Source organism: Centroberyx gerrardi, chromosome 3, assembly GCF_048128805.1.
Source record: "Centroberyx gerrardi isolate f3 chromosome 3, fCenGer3.hap1.cur.20231027, whole genome shotgun sequence".
In the NCBI taxonomy this organism is placed as follows: domain Eukaryota; kingdom Metazoa; phylum Chordata; class Actinopteri; order Beryciformes; family Berycidae; genus Centroberyx; species Centroberyx gerrardi.
In genome coordinates this window covers 21,238,878-21,259,448 of record NC_135999.1, presented here as the reverse complement: position 1 = coordinate 21,259,448, position 20,571 = coordinate 21,238,878, and the positions used below count along the sequence as shown (strand labels likewise).

General features: G+C 41.3%; 1 protein-coding gene across 3 annotated transcripts; it reads right to left on the bottom strand.

Annotated features, from left to right (window-relative positions):
- Positions 1-10,854: 10,854 nt before the first annotated feature.
- LOC139926410 (neuronal acetylcholine receptor subunit beta-2-like) lies at positions 10,855-20,261 on the bottom strand. 3 transcript variants are annotated; one of them, XM_071918149.2, is made up of 7 exons: positions 20,240-20,261; positions 15,338-15,483; positions 14,771-14,815; positions 14,550-14,659; positions 12,923-13,449; positions 11,782-12,266; positions 10,855-11,004 (listed from the first exon to the last, which is right to left on the bottom strand). In XM_071918149.2, exons 3-7 carry the CDS (start codon positions 14,795-14,797, stop codon positions 10,855-10,857), a joined length of 1,299 nt encoding a protein of 432 aa, XP_071774250.1. In that variant the 5' UTR covers positions 14,798-14,815; positions 15,338-15,483; positions 20,240-20,261. The 3 variants fall into 3 exon arrangements, with proteins under 3 accessions (XP_071774250.1, XP_071774249.1, XP_078146580.1); XM_071918148.2 differs by lacking the exon at positions 20,240-20,261 and adding an exon at positions 18,070-18,115; XM_078290454.1 differs by lacking the exon at positions 20,240-20,261 and adding an exon at positions 16,386-16,425 and having other exon boundaries at positions 15,338-15,489.
- Between the last annotated feature and the right edge of the window lie 310 nt (positions 20,262-20,571).

Genomic DNA, 20,571 nt, shown 5'->3' with positions numbered 1-20,571 from the left:
CAACAACTTATTCCCTCTCTGGATGTAGTGTCACAGCAATAAGCGTCCCCTCGCCTCAACACAAACGAAACCATCAAAACGTTGTATATTTTTCCTTCTTTTCCCTTTTTTAGCTGTTGGAAGGAGTTTATATTCAGCGACTGTAATCCTTGCCGACAAGCGCTGCGAGAAAATGGTGAAAAAAAAAAGCCAACAGAATAAGCAAAAGGAGGATAATGTGTTTTTGCTGTTGCTGGTGTCACCAACTGACAAGCGCTGAGCTCACCGCGTTGCGTCACGGCATATACTTGTCCTCCTGAGCCTTATTAGTGAAGGGGTTAGAGGAGGAACTAGGTGGGAATCAGTGTTTCTGTCAGGACCGTTTAGTGTGATGCACCGTAGCCTGTCCTGCTGGTTTGCCCCGGGCGATGTATAATTCATGTTTTTCCTAAAAGCTGGATGCAGTGACTCCAAAACCCATTAGTGTCGTCCTCTCCTCTCCGATTTCATTTCCTCTCTTCTTTTCAGCCCTCATCCCAACTATGCACCAACTTTTCTTCAACACTCACTTTTTGTCCCTCTTTTCTTTCATGTTCTTTACCCTCCTTTCTTCTCTCACCCTTTCAGAAGCTCTTATTCTACTTCATTTTCCTCCCTCGCTCATCACCGTCTCTTCTCCTCCTCCTCCTCCTGCTCTTCAGCTGGTCTCTTTCTCTCACCCTTCCCCCCCTCACCTCTCCATCTCTCGAACACATTTTTTTTTTCCTGCGCTTGCTTTCGTTTATACAATGAACACTGGTGCCATCTTTCTGCCTCAGCTGAAACAGGACATAAAAATATATATATCTCCCTCGCTAGAACTTTTAGACGGTCCTGAATTATTCACTTCCGCATATCTGCGCCACATCCACAACCCTGAGAGAAGTGCTTTTATTTTCAGCCCCAAGTGATGAAACCTGGATGCCCTTTTTTATTCGCCCCGGCCTTATTGCTGCGTCTCAGCGAGGTGGGTTTAATGGAGCGGAGGTGATCAGAGGCTTCTGGAAGCTTCCAGAAGACGGCGAGGCTGATATCATGTCTTCCTTCTGACAAGAAAGAAACAATATGGTCTGCTGTAGTAAGAGATCAAGATGGCGATATGGAGAGAGGAGAATGTATGGCTTCTAGAGAGGTACGACGCTGTTGCAGCCGGGTTTGCTCTGTGCTGATATGGGATTGCAGATAATCGGATCAATCAGATTAGTCAAACAAGGGTTCTTTATAGTGCAATCTGTAAATGGCTGCACTGTAATGCACCTCATAAAAGAGACAGAGCATAAAATAGATGAAACTAATTAAATAAAATAAATGAATTAAGCAGTTGATCACTAAGAAAAGTGAAAGTGAAGCAAAGACAGAAACCCGTACAAGTCATAAGAGCAAGCAATTTAAAAAAAAGAATAGACATAATATCAAAATTTTCATAACTAATATTAAAGCTTCAAAAAGGTTCCATTTCAGAAGCAACAGTTGCGACTGTCCTGAGATACTCTGGTGATTTTAGTGTATGAACCCATAGGAGCTAAAAGCTGCCTCCCCAAAACTTTTTGTCTTGGTTATAGAGACAAAAAACTGGGGCAAGAGTTTTACTTGCCTTACATAATTTTGATATCTGTTCGTAAAAACAACTTTAAAACAAGCTTGATAAATAAACAATTTTGTTCTGTCCCATCTAAAGTGACATCACCCTACAGCCTCTATCTCTCTTCCTCTCTCTGTGTTTCCCTTTGCATACCAAGGTTGGGGTGCATTTGTTTTCAAAGAGGTACGCTGCAAAGAATAACAGTCATAGAAAGAGATTCTGACAAGCTATTTCGAGATATCTTAAGTCAAATTATCTTAAGGCATGAGCCAACGTTTTGTTTGTCTCAACAAAATTTCACTTTTTTCATGGATTGTATCTGGGGTAATGGAATCCAAAAAGTTAGAGAGGCTTATGGCTTGAAACCATAAGGTTGTCTGTTTGAATATATCAGTTGGGAAAATGAATGACTAATGCTCTTGCCTTCTTTAATGCTGTTGAGGTGTCCTTGAATAAGGTGCTTAAATCCAAACTGCTCCACTGAATTTTCTCTCTAGTGAACAGGAGAAGACTGTGGTCGTACTGGACAGCAGGTGTCAACGTGTCTAACTGAATGAATGTGAAGCAGGGCGTTTCTTAAAAAGAGTATAAATGCAATTATCATGAAATTAGTTACTTGTCTCAATATCCTTTTCCTCATTTCACCGTTGTTTCTTGACAGAAGTCACATTATCATGAAACAAGTAAAATGTCTTGATTTCAATTGTAATAATAGCTTGTCATTTTGGGCTGGAAAAAAACAGCCTTTCACCTACCTTACTTTGTACAATCAATTGAAAGGAAATTGGCAGTTACTGCTCCAATTATGGCTAAATTTTAGCCCTTGGCTCTACATTTTTTCTGATCATTCTGCAAGACAGGGCTGATTGAGTGCAATGCTTCATATCCTGCTTTGTCTCAAAAATTTAAACTGAACAAAATAATAAAAGTAAGTAAAACTGTTCTTGAAATGTAAAGCAAAGAGTATATTTAGGCTAAAAGAGGCCTCAATGAAGAATTTATGTAAACTCTATCAATACAACTGATTACAGCTTCATGTTTATGCATGACATGATATGAGCAGTGCCAACAGAGGCAGTCGTGTTCTTCAGCCATGGATTATGAGCTTACTGCACACACAAACATACAAATACAGGTAGAAGCACACACACATGTACACACACCCACACACCCAAACACACTTTTGCATTTGTCTGGTTAAGGTTAGCAATAACTTGATTGACTGGGCGTGCGTGGATCTATAATTCCACAGTGTGTGTACACAGGCGTGTAGCTTTATGCACACTTGTGTGTACAGTGCATTAGCATGATTTACAGTCAGGTAACAGCCGCAGCAGGCAGCATATTTTACAACTGGGCCTAAAGTCATCAAACATAAACACACACATAGTTTTGTGCTGGCTTTGCAAAATGAATTTCCCTTGGGCCAATAAATGGTATGGTGTCATGCGGTATATTGCATATAGCCCACACACACACACACACACACACACACACACACACACACACACACAGAGGGAGAGAGAGAGAGAGAGAGAGAGAGAGAGAGAAAGAGAGAGAGAGAGAGAGCATTGAACTCCACAGGTCTCTATGTCTAGAGATTGTAACGCAGTGATTATCTAAGTTGATGGGTATAAACCTAAAATAAGTGTGGCAGCTCACCAGCCTGGCAACACTTTGACTGTTACAGCTTGTGATAGCAGGGGAAGGAGTATCTGACACTCATACATAGTCAAGCCACAGGCAAGAGGAATACTTAAACAAGCTCAAACTTCTGTTAGTACATCATAAGTGCTGTGTAAGAACATTGCACTCATTACTGTTAGCAGTGTTGGATATCTTTTATTCATTGCTGTGGCGGCAGAAGGGAAAGGCAAAATCATCAACACCATCAGAAGCCAAAAGTATTGTCAACACTGGAAATGTTTTGACATGGTTTGAATATCTGAAATGAACTGAAAGGCCAAAGTTAAAACGTAAAGCTCGCCGGTGACGCTGTGCAGCCGTGCATCTGTGCTGTGTGGGCTATGACCAGTCATGAAATATGTGAGAAAATGAGTGGATAAATCTTTTGACTATTCATATTCTGCTCTGATATTTATTCAAGGGACTGTTAGATTTGTAACAGCTCAAGATTGGACTGTTCATTTTTCATTGCCTTATATTTGTTTTTCCATCCAATGCTTCTTTGCTGGTGTTCTCTGTGTGAAACTACTCTGCGGTCATCTCTAATCAGCAAACAGTGCACACACACACACACACACACACACACAAGTACACACACACACAGAGCGATCAAATATTGCGTGCTGCTGAAAGTGGGTTATCCTGCGGGACAAGCTGACTTAAACCATCACGCTTAGCAGGCGATATCTAGAGCAACCACAAAGACACAATACAAACTCACACAGTCTAATACTGCATGGTCATCTGGGACTGCACTGTTGCTGCACTGGCACAATTTTATCTTGGCTATGTGTCAATCCACTAGTTTTCACAGTGAATTGAAGAGTAAACACTGTACAGTACTTCCCTAATCCAAGATGATTGATTCAAATGGGGCACTAAATAAAGTGTAAGTAAAACCACTTCCATTACTTAGAGTGTTTGTTGTGGTCTGTTGATAGTTCCACACTGGCAACAGCAGTCAGTGGAAACTGTTAAATTAGGCAAGTTCACTGAATCGCACAACAAAAACACACACACATACAGGTGCAAGGCAAGCACACACAAACACAAACACATACACACAACTGCACACTGAAGTCTGATATCTGGCACCCAGCCTGTCCCATGTTCTAATCTATTTGGGCGTGTAGCGTGAAAAGGGACAGATAATTGGGTTTATCACTGTTGTATTTTTAGTTCCCATTTCTCCACACGCAATTTACAAAAGATTGAAAAAGGGTGGGGGTGAGAGAGAGTGGAAAGAGAGAGAGAGAGAGAGAGAGAGAGAGAGAGAGGAAGAAAGTAGCAGAGAAAAGAGAGGGAAAGTGATGGAAGAAGACAGAGAGAAGGGATGAAAGAAGAAAAGGGGAGAAAGAGAGGAATAGGGAGTAGGAAAAGGAGTAATGGCAGACAGAGGAAGTGGGAGAAAGAAGGAATGGGCGAGAGAAAGCCAGAGAGAAGTGGAAGCTTGGCCCGTCTCCAGGTTTGGAGGAGTGTGTGTGAAGGAGCAGCGTTTTCCCCCTCAGGCAGCAGTGCGGAGAGAAAGAGCAGAACAGGATGACTGTAGGGCTGGCTGACGAGCCCTGCTAATTTGGGAGTGGAACCTTAGTAAACTTTTACCAACGCAGGAAACCAGATTTTCCACCACGATGCAGACCTCTGTGAACAAAGGCAAATAATACAGGGCAGAAAAATTTTGATTTCCTGGCTGTTCTGTGGTTTGAGGCACAACAGTCAACACTGAATGCTGGAGACTGAAGAGAATGCTGGGGAATAAAGTAAAGATTTATTCCTTTGATAGGGTCTCCATGCAATGTTGGTGGTCTGGAAGAGAAGAACAATAGTTTAATATATATATATATTCATAAGTTTATTCATAAGCAACAATTTGAGTTGTGCAAATGGACTGTGACATTGCAGTTTCAAAAAATGTTGCAAAATGAGCTGAAACTCTAAAATGCAGATTACATGTGTGGACATAAGGTGAATATTATCTTCCTCCATCACAAAAGGATTATGTGACAATAGCATAAGTTGGACACGTAATTTTCAACACATGAAAAGGTTAGCTATAACAATTAGGCAAGTAAAACAACTTTGGGTTAGGTTAGTGGTTAGTGTTAAGGTTAGGGTTAGGTTTAGTCATCTAAAACTATTTGGTTAAGGTTAGAGAAAGGCTCTGGTAATGATTAAATAAGAAAAACCTCAAAAACTTCACTCACAGTATAATCAGTTTGCATCAGTTGGGTTGCCAGACTTGTATACGCCCATCCACCACCTTTACTTTCCATCAAGCTACTTCAAACTACTGCCTGTGTCTAGTAATTTCTCCTCCACATAATGCTTTTCTCTATTCGTGCATGGATCACGTTATTTACATTTTAAGACACTGTGCTCATTTCTCTAAATTTCGTGAAACCAGTCTGGACATTCAGTGAGAGCTTTGGCATTTGTGGAGTGTTGAAAAGCCAACAGAGGCACATGGACCTCTATCACCTCACCTACCGTAATAAATGAACAAAAGGCGTATGTGATGGCTTTTCACGGTGATGGGGGTCACTGAAAGGGCAGCAGTAAAGAGAGCAGTGAAAAAGCAGTGTCTTAAGAAAGTGCTGTTCTGTGGAAACAGCCTGCAACATCAAGCCAGAAAACATGATGTCTCCCAGAGTTGAAAATAGAAAGAGAAACCAAAGCAGTGGCTACTGGGAAACAGTAATTGTTCTAGTTAAATTTTTATAACCTAATAACAATAAAAGTTTATAGGTCTTACCAAACGGTGAGTTAATGATGAATTGCAACTGAGTAGTAGTACATGATTGGTAATGATGGTTAAAATTATATGATTCTATGTTGATATATATTAACCTAATGTTAATACATGTAGTTAGACGACATACTACTCCTTAGCAAAGTTAGCATTATGTTTACTAAATGATATATAATTTATTTGTTGATCATTAACAAGTAATGCTTAAATGCTTCATAAAATATTTATGAATTTTAAATTGTTGCACTGGACTATGCTTTACTCATGTATTATAAATGATTAGTTAGTCATTTGTTAAACATTTTTTAAACTGGTCATCATCTACAAACATGCATAAGGGTTTATTAAGCCATTTGCAAGCTTTAACTTTTCCTATTTCTGATCTTTAATGAATGTGCTGAAAATGAAAATTGTTTGTTACTGTTTTCAGCCCTTTAACATTAGATTTTTTATCATAATATAAAAAAGAAAAAACATTACTGTAACTAGTTTGTTATGGTTATACACTTTCATTATTCCAAAGTGTTACCTTAAGTGTTATATAATATTTGTGTTTTATTTTGTATTTCACTCATGAGTAAAGTATCATGCAAACTAAGAAATCCCACTTTTTGAGTTTTAGCTTCTCATTAATGTTTTCCTAACTTCCAGCACAGCACATTACACAATATTAAACAACCAGCCTCCTCTGTCTTCTCCTGCCTTTCCCCTTGACACATCAACACCACATCTGTCACCTTTATGCCCCAGTCCACCTCATATTGATAGGGTAGAGAACATTTTAAATATCACGCACACACACACACACACACACACACACACACACACACCAGAAGGGGCACAGTAAATATGCGTTTTGTCGATAGCTGTCCGCCACGGCAAGAGGTTCATAGTATTTTTGCTGATGCGCTGACTTCTGGTATCAGTGCTTCACTTTTGCTGAGATAAAGGATTTGTGCCAGTTAAATCTTATCATAGACATTGTGTGTGTGTGTGTGTGTGTGTGTGTGTGTGTGTGTTCATGCAGTAGTACACAAAATGTGTGTGCTGTGTCTTTAGGGTCTGCTGGCAGTTGACAGGTGATGTGGTTTTCACCTGATTTTACCTTTTCACTGGCAGATGTACTTGACAGATTTGGTTGGACACACACGCACTCACGCACGCACGCACGCACGCACACAAACACACACACACACACACACACACACACACATACATTAACACAGTACACACTCACTTCCAATGGAACAAAAACGCATTAGCACTGTCTAGCGCATTTCCTTTTTTGCTAGACTGAGGAAGTAGTGTCTCTTCTCTCTCTCTCTCACACACACACACACACACACACACACACACACACACCAACCAAAACGTCCATTAACAGGATGTAAGACTGCATTTGGCCTAAACCTTTTTTCCTCCTTGGATAGATCCACTGACCAGAGCTAATGCTTGAAAAGGGTTTGAGCTCCAGTGTGTGTGTGTGTGTATGTGTGTGTGTGTGTGTGTGTGTGTGTGTCTAGGTGGGTGGGTGTGTGTGTGTGTGTGTGTGTGTGTGTAAAAAGAAATTGTTTAGCCAGGTGATTTTACTCACACCAATGACACAAACTAATCAATAGATGAAATCATTCAGAAGAACACTATCCAAATATCTGAATGGATTGTTCAGAGAGGCTGTGAAATTTCACAAGCCTGTGAAGTCCTCATTGAGTGACACACACTCACCTGGGAATGGCACCATGATGTTAGAAATACATTTTTTTGATATATATACATTTGGCCAATACATCAAGAGGATGAATTATGGAAATCTCCAAAATAAAATGTCTTTGAGGTCACCCAGACGAAACATCAGGTATTTTTGTAGTTTCTATTTCCAAATCATGACACCCCCCCCCCCACACACACACACACACACCCTGTTCTGCCCCCCTCTAAGTATTGAAAACCTCCTCTTACCCCATGCTGGCACAACTCAGCTCAGTCTTTTGAGAATGCCAATTTTCCCATCCAGAAAAGCAATAAAATGCTCTCTCTTCTTCCACTAATAGTTCCTCCCCTCCTTCCCTCTCACTGTGAAAGTGGTTCCAACGGTGCTTATCCTCCAGTGTGAAGCCCATGCTGTCATTGTTCAGCTCAGTATAAGTCTGGCCAGGCGGCCGGATCCCATTCTATAAATTGGCTCTTACTCCCATACGCCCTTGCTTCGGCCCCTATAATCTAATAGATTTGGCTGAGTGTAGATAGCCAGACAAAGGCAAGAGAAGTTATGTTGGTGTGTGAAGTACAGAAGATATATGGGAACATTGTGGAATGCAGGTTTCAGCCTTGTCTGCAAGAACAGATAGAAGTAGAGAGTTTTCCATCTACTTAGTCAACTTATCTGGAGAGCTGGACATTATATAAAGCCTGTGTTGGTAGTTAATGCTCTGACGATCTGGTTTTATGAATATGCAACCCAAGGACCAATTGATTACCAAGCACAGAGATGGAGTCATCATATACCCTCTCTCTAATTCTTAATTTTCATATTTCATTTCCTGCTTATTTTTCTTCTCTCTTATTCTATGGTCACACAAATATTCTCAGGGCTCTATGGCTCTGACCCTTGTACTCCTTACTATTCGTTGCTTGTAATGTTGGTGATTTAGGAATTTAAGCTTATTCAACTTGTACACAGGTGTACCAGTTAAACACCTAAAATGTAAATGTAACTGTCTATACAACACAAAATACATTGATTTCCCTGGTATTTATGGCATCAAACTAGAGGTTTAGCATATAAACTAGCAGTTTTGCCACTCATAACCTCTGTTTACCTAACAGTGATTTGTGAGAGAGAAAACATCAGTCAGTAGAGGGGATATGAGTGGTTTTCCAACATTAATAAAGCGCAGCATATTAATACATATATAGCCTTAACTCTAACCGTAGTCCAATCCTAACCCAAACCTTGGAGAGGAATAGGGATCCCAGTCATAAAGTGAGAGAAAATTGGGGAACACAGCGAACACAGATAAAACTTCATAAGATTCGACCAATACTCAGCACTGGACAAAGACATCAAGCTTATTGCTTTTTATTTGACATATTATAATAGAAAGGTGTCATATCCAATGTTAATATGTAACCTGGTGCTAAAATGTATTTCTGTCTTAATAATAATTCCTCTGTCGCCATATTTAACATCATTTTAAGGCAGTTACAAAGAGTGAGGGCACCAAATGAATCTTTGGGCACAGAAGTGGGACTTAAGCATACACAGGTTTAACTCACTTTTCCTTTCAAATGGTAAAACACAATAAAAAAAGGTGTGTGTGTGTGTGTGTGTGTGTGTGTGTGTGTGTGTGTGTGTGTGTGTGTGTGGGTATGTGTGTGTGTGTGTGCGCTACTAGGTAATGAGTCTATGAGTCGCTTGTGATTTAAAATTCATCCGTCTTTTCAATAGCTCTTCACAAGTGTCTTTAAATCACATTTTTCATTTTAGCAAGGTTTACCTTTAAGCATTGATATGCATTTTTTCCCAACAGGCTTCTGCACGTGATATGGCACAAAAAGGTCACAGCGAAGGACCAAGCGAGCAAGAGAGAGACAGAAAAAGAGAGAGAGAGAGAGAGAGAGAGAGAGAGGAGAATGCACATTCTTCAAAAAAGAGACAATGCATTAGCGACTACACCCACTGGTTGGGAGGTGAGATGTGGCTGAAGTAAAAAGCTCTGAAGCAGAACAAGAAAAAGAGAGAAAAAGACAGAGAGGGAGAGAGAGAGAGAGAGAGAGAGAGAGAGAGAGAGAGAGAGAGAGAGATGGCCCATTAATATTTTTATGAAGGGACAAGTGGATAGGACTGAAAGTGTCCTCGCTTTGTCACGATGAAGCTTGGCTTGAGAAGTGGAGAGCAGAGAGAAAAAAGGGTCTGTTGTAATGTGCCATGGTAGAATTGTTAGTTATCATAATGCCTTATAAAGTCTTATAATGCACGTCAACAGTACTGCAGAGGGGAACAGGTCATCTCTGACCTTGTATGGCTTTGGCACACGGTTCTTACAGTTTCTATAAGAGCGGCCTTTTGGTTGTTTCCTTTCCCATGTCCCACAGGCTTAGAAATCTCCATACCTGTGGGAAAAAAAACACAAGATAGAAAATATAAATAGAGATTATTCAAATAAATAATCTGCAATATTCAGTCATGTAAATACGTGCCCGTTTTGCTACTTTCTATCTCCAACTGATATAACACAATAGTGATTCAACCTATATACCCATTTTATCAAAGGGTTTACATTTGCTGTTCTAAACACCCGATGTTGAGTAGGTTTTTCGGGGGAAAGATTCACTGGTGGATGTTTTACATTTCCGGCAGCAGCAACAGCGGTTTGTTTGGAATAAATTGAAGAAGAACTTGGTGGTTAGCATGTGCAGTGATAGCCGCCACGGCTGAATAGACAAAGACCAATATCTACAAAAACTTATACAAACTTCATCAACAGAAAAGCAAAAAGACATCATACTACTGGCCAGACTGCAAAGTGATTTCTGCCGCAATGAATGCAGCAAAATAAAATTTAAAAAAAAGGATTTCACATATTACCACTTTCAAGAAAAAAAATATAAATACTGCTCTACGTGGAAGATTGGGGTCAATTCATTTGCCAAGTGTTTGCAAAAAACGTGTTTCTTTATTCTATTATCTTAGACATTTAGTTGACACTCTTTTCCAAGCCAAGACATGGTGCTGCTGCTTGTGTATGTGTGTGTGCATGTTCGTGCATGTGTCTGGGTGTGTTATATGTATGTGTGTGTGTGTGTGTGTGTGTGTCACTCACTCAGTGTCATCAGCAGTGGGTGTGTTATAGCTCTGGAACAGTGGCTGCATGAAGAGCCCCAGTGTTCCCACCACACACACCAGGATGAAGATCCACAGGAACAGACGGTCTATCACCATGGCTACGTACTTCCAGTCCTCAATGATCTGGAACCAAAAGCAAGAAGTCGAACTACTATTAGGGTGTTAAAGATAGAACTCCAAGCAGGACTGTGAAGGATGTGTGTGTAGAAGCAGACATTCAGGGAGGCACCATGTTTTACCTCCTCTGCTCTAAACCATTGGCTTGGGACTGGATCCCCAAAGCATCATTGTCCTCTGTCTAAAACTATTCTCATCACTTCTAGAACAATTAGTAACAAGTAGCTCATTTTACAAAATTCATCAGTGTTTTAATAATTGCTACTTTGGCTATAAAGGTTTTGAGATAACCAACGCAACAGAAAGGGAAAGAGAGAGCTTGATGAAAGATCTGCCATGCGAAAAATGTTTTTTTTAGCAATTAATACTAATTCAGTGTGGGAAAGTATATGAGTCTACAAATCAGAGAGTGCACAGTGATTCAGTTTGTGTTTGTGTGTGTGTGTGTGTATGTGTGGAGGATTTTCTGAAGATATCTGATATTTTCAGAGGGAAAGAGATGATTGACAGGATGAGATAATGTCAGAGAAGGAAAAAAGAAGAAGATATGGAACAATTTATGTAAGAGATGGACTGTTCCCTTCCCCCTTGTCTCTCTACTAACCTCCTCCTTCCTCATACAAATCTCCTCATTCCTCCCCCTTGCATCTTTATCATCATCCACCTCCATCATCTCCTTTTCATCAACCCTTCCTTCCCTCCTTCCTTCCTTCCTTCCTTTGTTCCTATCTCTTCCTGCTCATGATCACGTCTCGCTTATCCACCACTACTTTATCTCCTCACCCCTTCATCATCGTCTTCCGTCTTCATGTGTTCAGCGATGTATCTCACTCCGTCCACCGCCTCCTCCAGATCCGCATCCCACTGAACCGCCACGCGCCTCCGGAAGTCCGGAATCCCACCACCCCCGTCCGGAATGTCGCCCACCTTCCAGCCGAACTTCCGGGCCGAGTCCTCGTTCACGTAGAAGGAGTCGGCGTCCGTTCGGATCCCGCCAAGTTTGATGTCGGAATACTGCTTCTTCTCCGTGCCGCTCCGGGAACTGTTGGCATTTTTCCCAGCGGCGTTCCGGTTGCCGTACTTCCGGCGGAGCTTGGAGGAGCCCGGGCGCCTCATGAGGAGGAAGGCGGGGAGGCGGATCAAGAAGAGGCGTTTGACCCAGTCGGGCATGTGGTGGGTGGACGGGGAGCGGTGGTGCACATTGAGGACACACACGCTGGTCACGATGGAGAAAGTGACCAGCACCATGGTGAACATCAAGTATTTACCTGGGAGAGAGACGGGAGGTTTGTGTAAGCAGAACATAAATATCAGAGGTGGGGACTCGAGTCACAATTTGAATTGCTTGAGACTTGACTTGACTTGGGTTCTGATAACTTGGGACTTGACTTTGACTTGTACTTTGATAACTTTAAAAGGTTTCTAAAGTCTTGACAAAAAATCTTGTGTTAATGACTTAAATTGAAAGTTATGAGATTTGTTCCACCAGTCAACTGAATTTAACTTCTGTTTTCTGAATTTATATGGAATGATTGAATTTATTGAAGTTGAAACTGATTCTAGAAATCAGACTCATGATGCACGTACCAAGTTTTTGTCCTATTAAAACCATATTGCATTGAAAAGTCCTAGATATTTTGTTTTCTTTAAGATATTAAATTGATACTGGACTCTTGATTTGTTCTGACTTGATGTTCTACATTTAGACTTGAGACTTGACATTAATGACATGGACTGGACTCGGACTTGACTTGGTAATCTACATTTAGACTTGGTACTTGTGCCAAGACTTGAGACTGACTCGAGCAAATTTGACTTGGTCACACCTCTGGTAAATACTAATACCAAGGAAAATGTATGGACATACAAACACAGATATATGCAGACACACACACACAGACAAACACATACAAATATGACTGACCTATGAGTGGCACTGCCAGAGAGGTAGGTGGCACGATCTTGGATATCAGCAGGAGGAACACAGTGAGCGCCAGCAGCACGGAGATACACAGCGTCATCTTCTCCCCGCAGTCTGACGGCAGGTAGAACACCAGGATAGCCAGCGACGTGATCAGCACACAGGGAATGATCAGGTTGATGGTATAAAACAGCGGCTTCCTCTTGATCACAAAATCGTAGGTGATGTCCAGGTAGGTGATGTCGTTGGGGTCTTCGTTTTTGCGTGCCGGCAGCGAGACGATGTCCCACTCTCCGCTGGGCGTGAAGTCGTCGCGGCTGGCGAAGTCGCTGGTGAGGATCAGGTCCACCTCCGTGTGGTCGTAGGTCCAGGAGCGGAACTTGAGCGTGCAGTTCTGCTGGTCGAAGGGGAAGTTCTTGACCTCGATGGCGCAGGCCGACTTGTAGATGGCCGGCGGAAGCCAGAAGATGTCGCCCGTGTTAGAGACCACGGCGTTGCAGTAGAAGGAGACCTCGTACACGCCGTCAGCACTGAGAGGGGTTTGGGGGAGATGTTAGATTAACACTAGACATGGGACAATATGCTTATCTCAAAACGCGATATGGGGTTCACGACTCGATACAGCAACGATACAATGTAATGAATAAAAGTTCAATGACAACAAAGTAGCAATGGAATTGGCTTGCTAGAATGTAAGCAATTTAAAAATGTCATTACAAAGTGCAAATAATATAATTTCGATGGGAAGCTTGTGAAATTGTGATGAGCAAGCCGTCAGAATAAAATTGAGCTAATATTGCAATTAATTTTTCTGCCCCACGATACATATTCTCCCATTTTTGTATCGCGATATATTGAATATCGATATATATTGTCCGATCCCTAATTAATACATTACACACTCTCTTGCGGGCAGAGTGTGTGGAGTGGAGGGCCAAACTATGGGCACACAAACCAAGGTCAAACACTAATGATCTAAAATGTATTCAGTGAACGTATTCCTCCCCCACTTTCTCTTTTTCTCTGCGTCTCTCTCTCCCCGCCCCCTCCCTTCCTGCCATTACAATCAACAACTAAATAAGACATGTTTGAAGTCAGCTAACCCTGGAGCTGCGGCTCTGAAGACCCTTTCTTCCTCTCCTCAATCATAATAATCAGGGAAACCATAATGCTCCCTTATGATTGGCTGAGTTGGTAACGAAGCCAGATTATTCATCATTGATCAACCAATCGTTAATCCCTCCCACTTTAGCAACAACCAGGTTTGAAAAAAAAATTAAAAGAGAAAAGATTGTATGCGGAAATTTTCAATTAATTGTCACCATAGAAACAAAGGCTTATTTTAGCAGCAGATTTTCCGCTTCAGTGTGCTGGATGGGAATGTTGGAACACCTCTTAATGAAATGACATAACTCCATTTGTAATCCCTTAACAACTACTACACACACACACATTGTATTTGGGATAGGAAGAGGATGGATTTCCATTTTGCTGTTTAATGTGTATCCATGTTTGTTTGGTTATGGGAGGATGATGATTTTTCATTACACCAACTTTAAAACAGCACAATGGAAACAGGTCACCTAGATCAAAATGAATACATCACACATACATGTGCTTAAAAACATACTTGTTGTAAAGCACTATATCAGGAAGCCAGATGTGTTTGGATGGGATTCGTAGTTTTTTGATGCCTTCATACTTGTCTGGGTCCCACCTCAGCCTGTAGTCATTCCACTCCTGGAGAGACAGGGTTCGTTAAACTACATTACCCAGAAACATCCAGACAGACTGCTATGCTTCATATGTACTGAACACTGTATCTGCACTGAGCAGTGATGAAGATCATACCTGAAACAGCCACAGGTTGGTCGTCATTATCTGTTCTCTCTCATTCTGAAAGACATCATCAATCCACTTGTCACACATCGTACACCATGTCTATTTCATGTTACACAAAAGTTGTTGTTATTGTTGTTAGTTATTGTTTTTGTTGTTTTTTGTGTTGGTGTTTCAGTGTATCTATGTGTTTCACCTGTACTGGCTGTGGAAACAAATTTCCTCTCTGAGGACAATAAACATCTGTTCTTTTCTATTCTATTCTATTCTATTCTATTGTTGTCTGTTGGTTTCATTCCAACACATTATAATTTACATGAATCACGTTAGATAACACGCTTCACTCAACATTAGACAAATATAGACAATCCCCAAAAAGATCATAATGAGTTTTACTTTTATGCCAGTAAACATTTTATCAGAATAGGTGTCAGTGTTTTAAAACGGTGGATATATCATCTGGGAACAAAACATGTACTGGTGTCCAAGGCCCAAGCCTCTTCTTCTGTCCGTGTGCATGCGTACAAATGTGTGTGTGTGTGTGTGTGTGTGTGTGTGTGTGTGTGTGTCTACACTCACCACACTGATGAGCTGAGACAAGGACACCTGTATGGAGATGGTGACCTGCTGGCTCTTATTAACAGCTGGTCTGATCAGTTTGTTGTAGCGCTCCGGACCCAGCAGGTAATTCACCAGCCTCTCCTCTGCATTCTCCGCCCCGCTGCCTGGTCAAGACACAAACACAGAGTGGAGAAAATGTATGCATATTTTTAAAGTGCTGCAAACACTGTACACTTGGATGCATCGTGTGTGTGTGTGTGTGTGTGTGTGTGTGTGTGTGGGCCAAGCAGTTAGCGAGGTATTGTTCAGTATCTGCTGTCATTGGTAGCCGCTCAATATGGAGAAGACGTTGCTTTTTATACCCTTGAAATGGACTCTGTGTATTATTCCTCGACCTGCCACTGTTTTCATCCTGTATGTATGCAACAATGTGGCTGCCAATTAGGCACTTATGTAACTGACTGACTCCTAATATCTGATTGCATTAATAGTGTTTATGTCCTTTGTATGCTTGTAATTTTTGTGGACATAAATAAATATTTTAAATGTGTGCACAATTCCACCGGCCTGCTCTTTATTGTCTGTTTAAAATCTTTATAATCTTAAAAAGCCATCCAACTGAGATACAACTGAGTGTCCCATTGCTGTTCTATTTGAAAAGAACTCAGTCATACATGGTCAGCCAAAAGTAAATGCCAAAAGTAAATAAATGCCATATCATCTAACTGCCTTGCCTGGTTTGTCTATTGGCAAAACACGAACTCTGGGGGAGTGAGATGTGTTCCCCCTAGATGTAACACTGAAGACAGAAATGTCACCACATTGTGCGTGTGTGTGTGCGTGCGTGCGTGTGTGTGTGTGTGTGTGTGAGTGTGTAATGCAGTTCCAAGTCTGATAGCCTCTCTATCACGATATGTTTTCAGTCCAGTGTCATCATGAATGGGCCGCAATGAACAAGCTGGCTGTCAACCAGCTAAAATAACCAAGGGCATTAAGGCTGAATCACATGTTTGTTTTAAAATGTGTGTGTGCATGTGTGTGTGTATGCAAAAGAGAGAGAAAGAGAGTGATAGAGAGAGAAAGAGAGGGAGAGAAAGAGAGAGAGGGGGGGGGGAGTGTGTATGTGCCAATACGCGTGTGTGCATGTGCACAAAGTGTTGGACTGTGTGTTTTCTACAGTATCACCCTTTACTGCGGGGTTTTAGAACAAAAGAACAAACAAAATCCAGTCATGCATTCCTGTGAGAGGATCCCTGAAGCTTTGTTTCTCTCAGCCCTAAATTATTGCTTATGTAAAAGCAATCACATAAATAAGTCAAAAGCAAAAATGCTTTTGGCCCGCTCTCTTAGCTTCCTCAGCCATTATGTCCACATTGTCAAACAGACTGACAACAGAGCAGCAAGCATTTAATATTTGGAATGCTTCACCCCCTCTGTGCTCTACGAATTGTCTGTTTGTGTAAGATTACATGATGTATCCGGGGAAGGTTGACTGAGCATGTACGCTCTCTTTCAACAACACCCTGCAGTTTTCAAGTTTTCATGACAGTGAAGACCAATATGTTTCCAGTTCTTTTAAGAGGAAGGGAAACAGGGGAATCTAACGGGCTTCAGCGCAGCACTGCGAGGTCCAGTCTGTATTTTAACTCCAGAGGACGACTGATTTGCCGTGAAATAAAGAGAAGTTGCTGCTAGTTGCCACACAGGCAACAGTGATAAAGCACATACAACAATGGCTCAATATGTCATCTTATTCAGGCCGTAAAATCAATGACAGAGTGCTTGCTGCTGAGTCTTTTTCATGGCTGCACTTCTCACCTTCCCACCTTCCCAAAATTCATGAAGGACATAGTTCTTAAGGTGGGGAAAATATACCAGTGGTGCTACTCATATTTTTAGTTGTGTGTGTGTGTGTGTGTGTGTGTGGTTCACATGTGTTTAAGCACTAGGTTGCAGTGAAGATTCAGCACGTGTGAGAGCAAGCTGTAAGTTAAAGTGAAGGTTAACCTTAAGAGTTAAGTGCCTTTCACCACGCTTCCAATTCATTTCAAGTGGCTTCACAGTAGTGTGACCTGTATTTAGTGTATGAACACTGTGTATGTCATGATCGCTCTGTGTGTATGTGCTTGTGTGAGCATTTGTGCGTGTGTGTGTGAGTGTGTGTGTACTGTGTGTTCAAATTGTAGCTTTTTTCATGATATTTAGATGCAAAATGGGAGGATAGACAGAGTGATAGAAAATCATATTCTATGCAATTAGCGTGTTTGGACATTTGTTGTTTTTTTTGGACATTAACCTCAGGTGAAATGCTGAGGCTGTGTTATGCTGCCAAATGTCATCAAATAGAATTCCATGGGCCGGCTCAAATATGGCAAAGATCCTTCAGGGAAACACACATACACTCAATATCCTGCCCAAGTAAAAACAACAACATGGCGAGAGACACAGAGAAGCGCAATGTGCCCTCTAGGTGCATTACATCATTTAAATAATTTAGACTTAGATTTCAGTGTATCTTTGCCTTGATGGATGCTGCAGAGCAATGGCTGAATATGTTGCCTGTCATACAGGGTCTTCGTCAAACAGTCCATTGTTTTGTGGAGCCCACATAAACATTGATGACTCTGATTTGGTTTTACCGTCATGTTGTATTTTGATTGCAAAATTCTGTCGCAAAGATAAGTTTTGATCATGGTTCATTTTTGACTACCTGGCTAGAGAAAGCAAGTTTATGGGTAAAAAATACAAACCCCCTGAGAAATAAACAACCAGGCAGAGAGACAAGGTAGAAAAAATAAAAATAAAAAAAGACCTCCTTTTGTGATGCCATCCAAGTATTCTGCTTAAAAGATAGGAGACAGAGCTTTAGTGGTGGTGGGTAGAAAATGGCCCTCTGTAAATTATTGAGAGAGCCCATCTGCTGTGGCTTCTACTTATTTTAAGAGTAAGAACAACCACATAGTTTTTTAAGAACACGTCTCTGAGGCCTAAGTTGCTGTAAGCGGTTTCATCGTGGCTGCGTTGCGATTCAAGAACACAGAGACTCAGACACACACACCGCATCGTCAATGTAACCCTTGAGTCATACTCTGTTTTTTTGCATACACAGGGGTCCTTTTAGTTTGTGTCTACCTCTTCCTCCCAGTCATAAAGGTCTTGGCATTACCATTAAACCCTACACCAACAACTTGAATCACATTTCACATAATACAGTACTTACAGGTGAGACAGTTAACACTATCTGATGGCAGATGACCCCCAAAATGCTTATCTGAACTAAAACACACACACTGGAAAGTGTTTACTCTGTTGGCATTTATTTACTGCAAGAATATGGTAAAAAGCCAAGAGCACATAGAAAAATAGCTACATTGAAAATGACTGGAAGCCTGAACATGTCAGATTAAGGTATATTAAGGTATGATAGAGATTAAGTTAGCACTGCATTAGTTCAGCTCTTCAGGAATATGTCATGTTCAGGGTTCACATTTCCTTCCATGCAGCCCATGTAGCCCAACACATGGAGTCCTATTCTTCTGCTTACTAAAGAATCCTGAAATATATTAATAGAGTATGAGATATTACTAAAAATATTATCTTATGGGTTCCAACCAGAACCAATAGCAATGTGTGTCCATCAGCAGCCACACACTGTACCCCTACTTAGCTAAAGGCCACTTTGTACTGCGTAAAAGAGTAAATAAATGATCCTGAGCCATAACCCTATATAAAGGGAAACACCATGCCACAAAAGGAGTATTCTCAAACCCAAGCACATAGATTGGTGTCTTCCATTTTTCTGCCTGAAGATTTCTCACACTATTGACAGCATAGAAGCTAAATCTACAGATTTCCCTAAGATCACTTTTTTTTTTTAAACTTGTCATACAGAATATAGCCCAACATGGGATGAATATCAGTCAATATCAAAATTTCTTGTGCAAGTTTTATATAAGGTGTCCTGATGGAAATGCTGCACTTTGCCAGTCCACGCCAGAGACCAAATCAACTCAATTTGCCAGTCTCTGACACCAAGAAAGGTCTAACTGTGTATTGCATTGGTCATACTGACTTTCACAGGACACTACTTTGAAGAGTACAGTGTCAAGTTGAAGTTGTGGGTGCTGGTTACAGTGAGAGTCTGAAGATTATGGGGGGCTGCCAAATATCCAGCTGGTGACAATCTCAGGTGAAGTCTGCTCAGCTTATTGGTCCCCAATTGACCCCCAGTGTGTGTGTGTGTGTGTGTGTGTGTGTATGTGTGTTGGGGGGGTATTCTGTTCCTTACAGGAGGTCTATAGGGAGACCATCTGTCATTCTGTGTATGTGCGTGTGTGTGTATGTGTGTGCGTGTGTGTGCATGTGCGTGTGAGAGAGAGAGAGAGAGAGAGAGAGTGAGTGAGTGAGTGAGTGAGAGAGAGAGAGAGAGAGAGAAAGAGTAAGTTCAGTTTCTGTATTTAGTATTGTCACATTTTGCTCTCAAGTGCTTCATATTTTACGAAAATATAGGTAATACTAGCCATTAGAAACGCGCCCACACATTCTCCCCATGGGAGAGTGTTTCAAAGGGCATCTTCACATGAGGGAAAACGTGTGCGTATTCATCAGCACCATGGACAGCGGATTCACACTGCAACTTTTAATGTCTTACAAGCATACAAACCAGTGAGGAGAGGAAAGACGAGCTAGACACGAGCTTTACACAGTATAAGCTGTTGAGCCTAGAAAATAGACTCTTCTTAGTTCTTTGCATTCATCTAACCATTAGTGTTGACATCATAGGCTACCTCACCTCATCTTCAAAACTTATTGCACAAGAATATGTCACGATACTTTTGAAAACACTAAAATCTTTACAAAGTCATGAAACATAAGCATATAAATCTCGACATGTATCAAAGGCTGCTATATGCTACTCACTTGTGAGAGAGAGGATGAAGAGCAAGAGAACAGTGTTGGTCGCAGCCATCTCTCCTCCCCGCTTCCCCTCCTCTTCCCCGGACACTGGAAACTTGGCGGCTTTTTCAGGTTGTCCCCGGGAAAGAAGTGGCTCGAGTGCAGAGCGGACCGATGGTGATATATTTATATTCCGTGATTTATTTTCTTTATTTTTGGATGAAACGACCCTCTCCGGCTCTCGGTGCTGTTTGCCACTCACCTGCACCGGTTCTTCGTCTGTTCCTGGGATTTTGAACAGCGCAAAAAATACATAGAAACTCCAATATCAGAGATAGGCTATTTGTCGTCTAATT

Bases quoted from the DNA above. Each gene is read 5' to 3' on its own strand.
- LOC139926410 (XM_071918149.2), bottom strand. From the start codon at position 14,797: ATGACGACCAACCTGTGGCTGTTTCAG. The intron at 12,267-12,922 runs GTCAGTCATATT...TCTCTCTCCCAG, and splicing joins TCTGGCAGTGCCACTCATAG to GTAAATACTTGATGTTCACC. The intron at 11,005-11,781 runs GTGAGGAGATAA...TTTTGGTTCCAG, and splicing joins CGGAAGACGATGATGAAGGG to ATCATTGAGGACTGGAAGTA.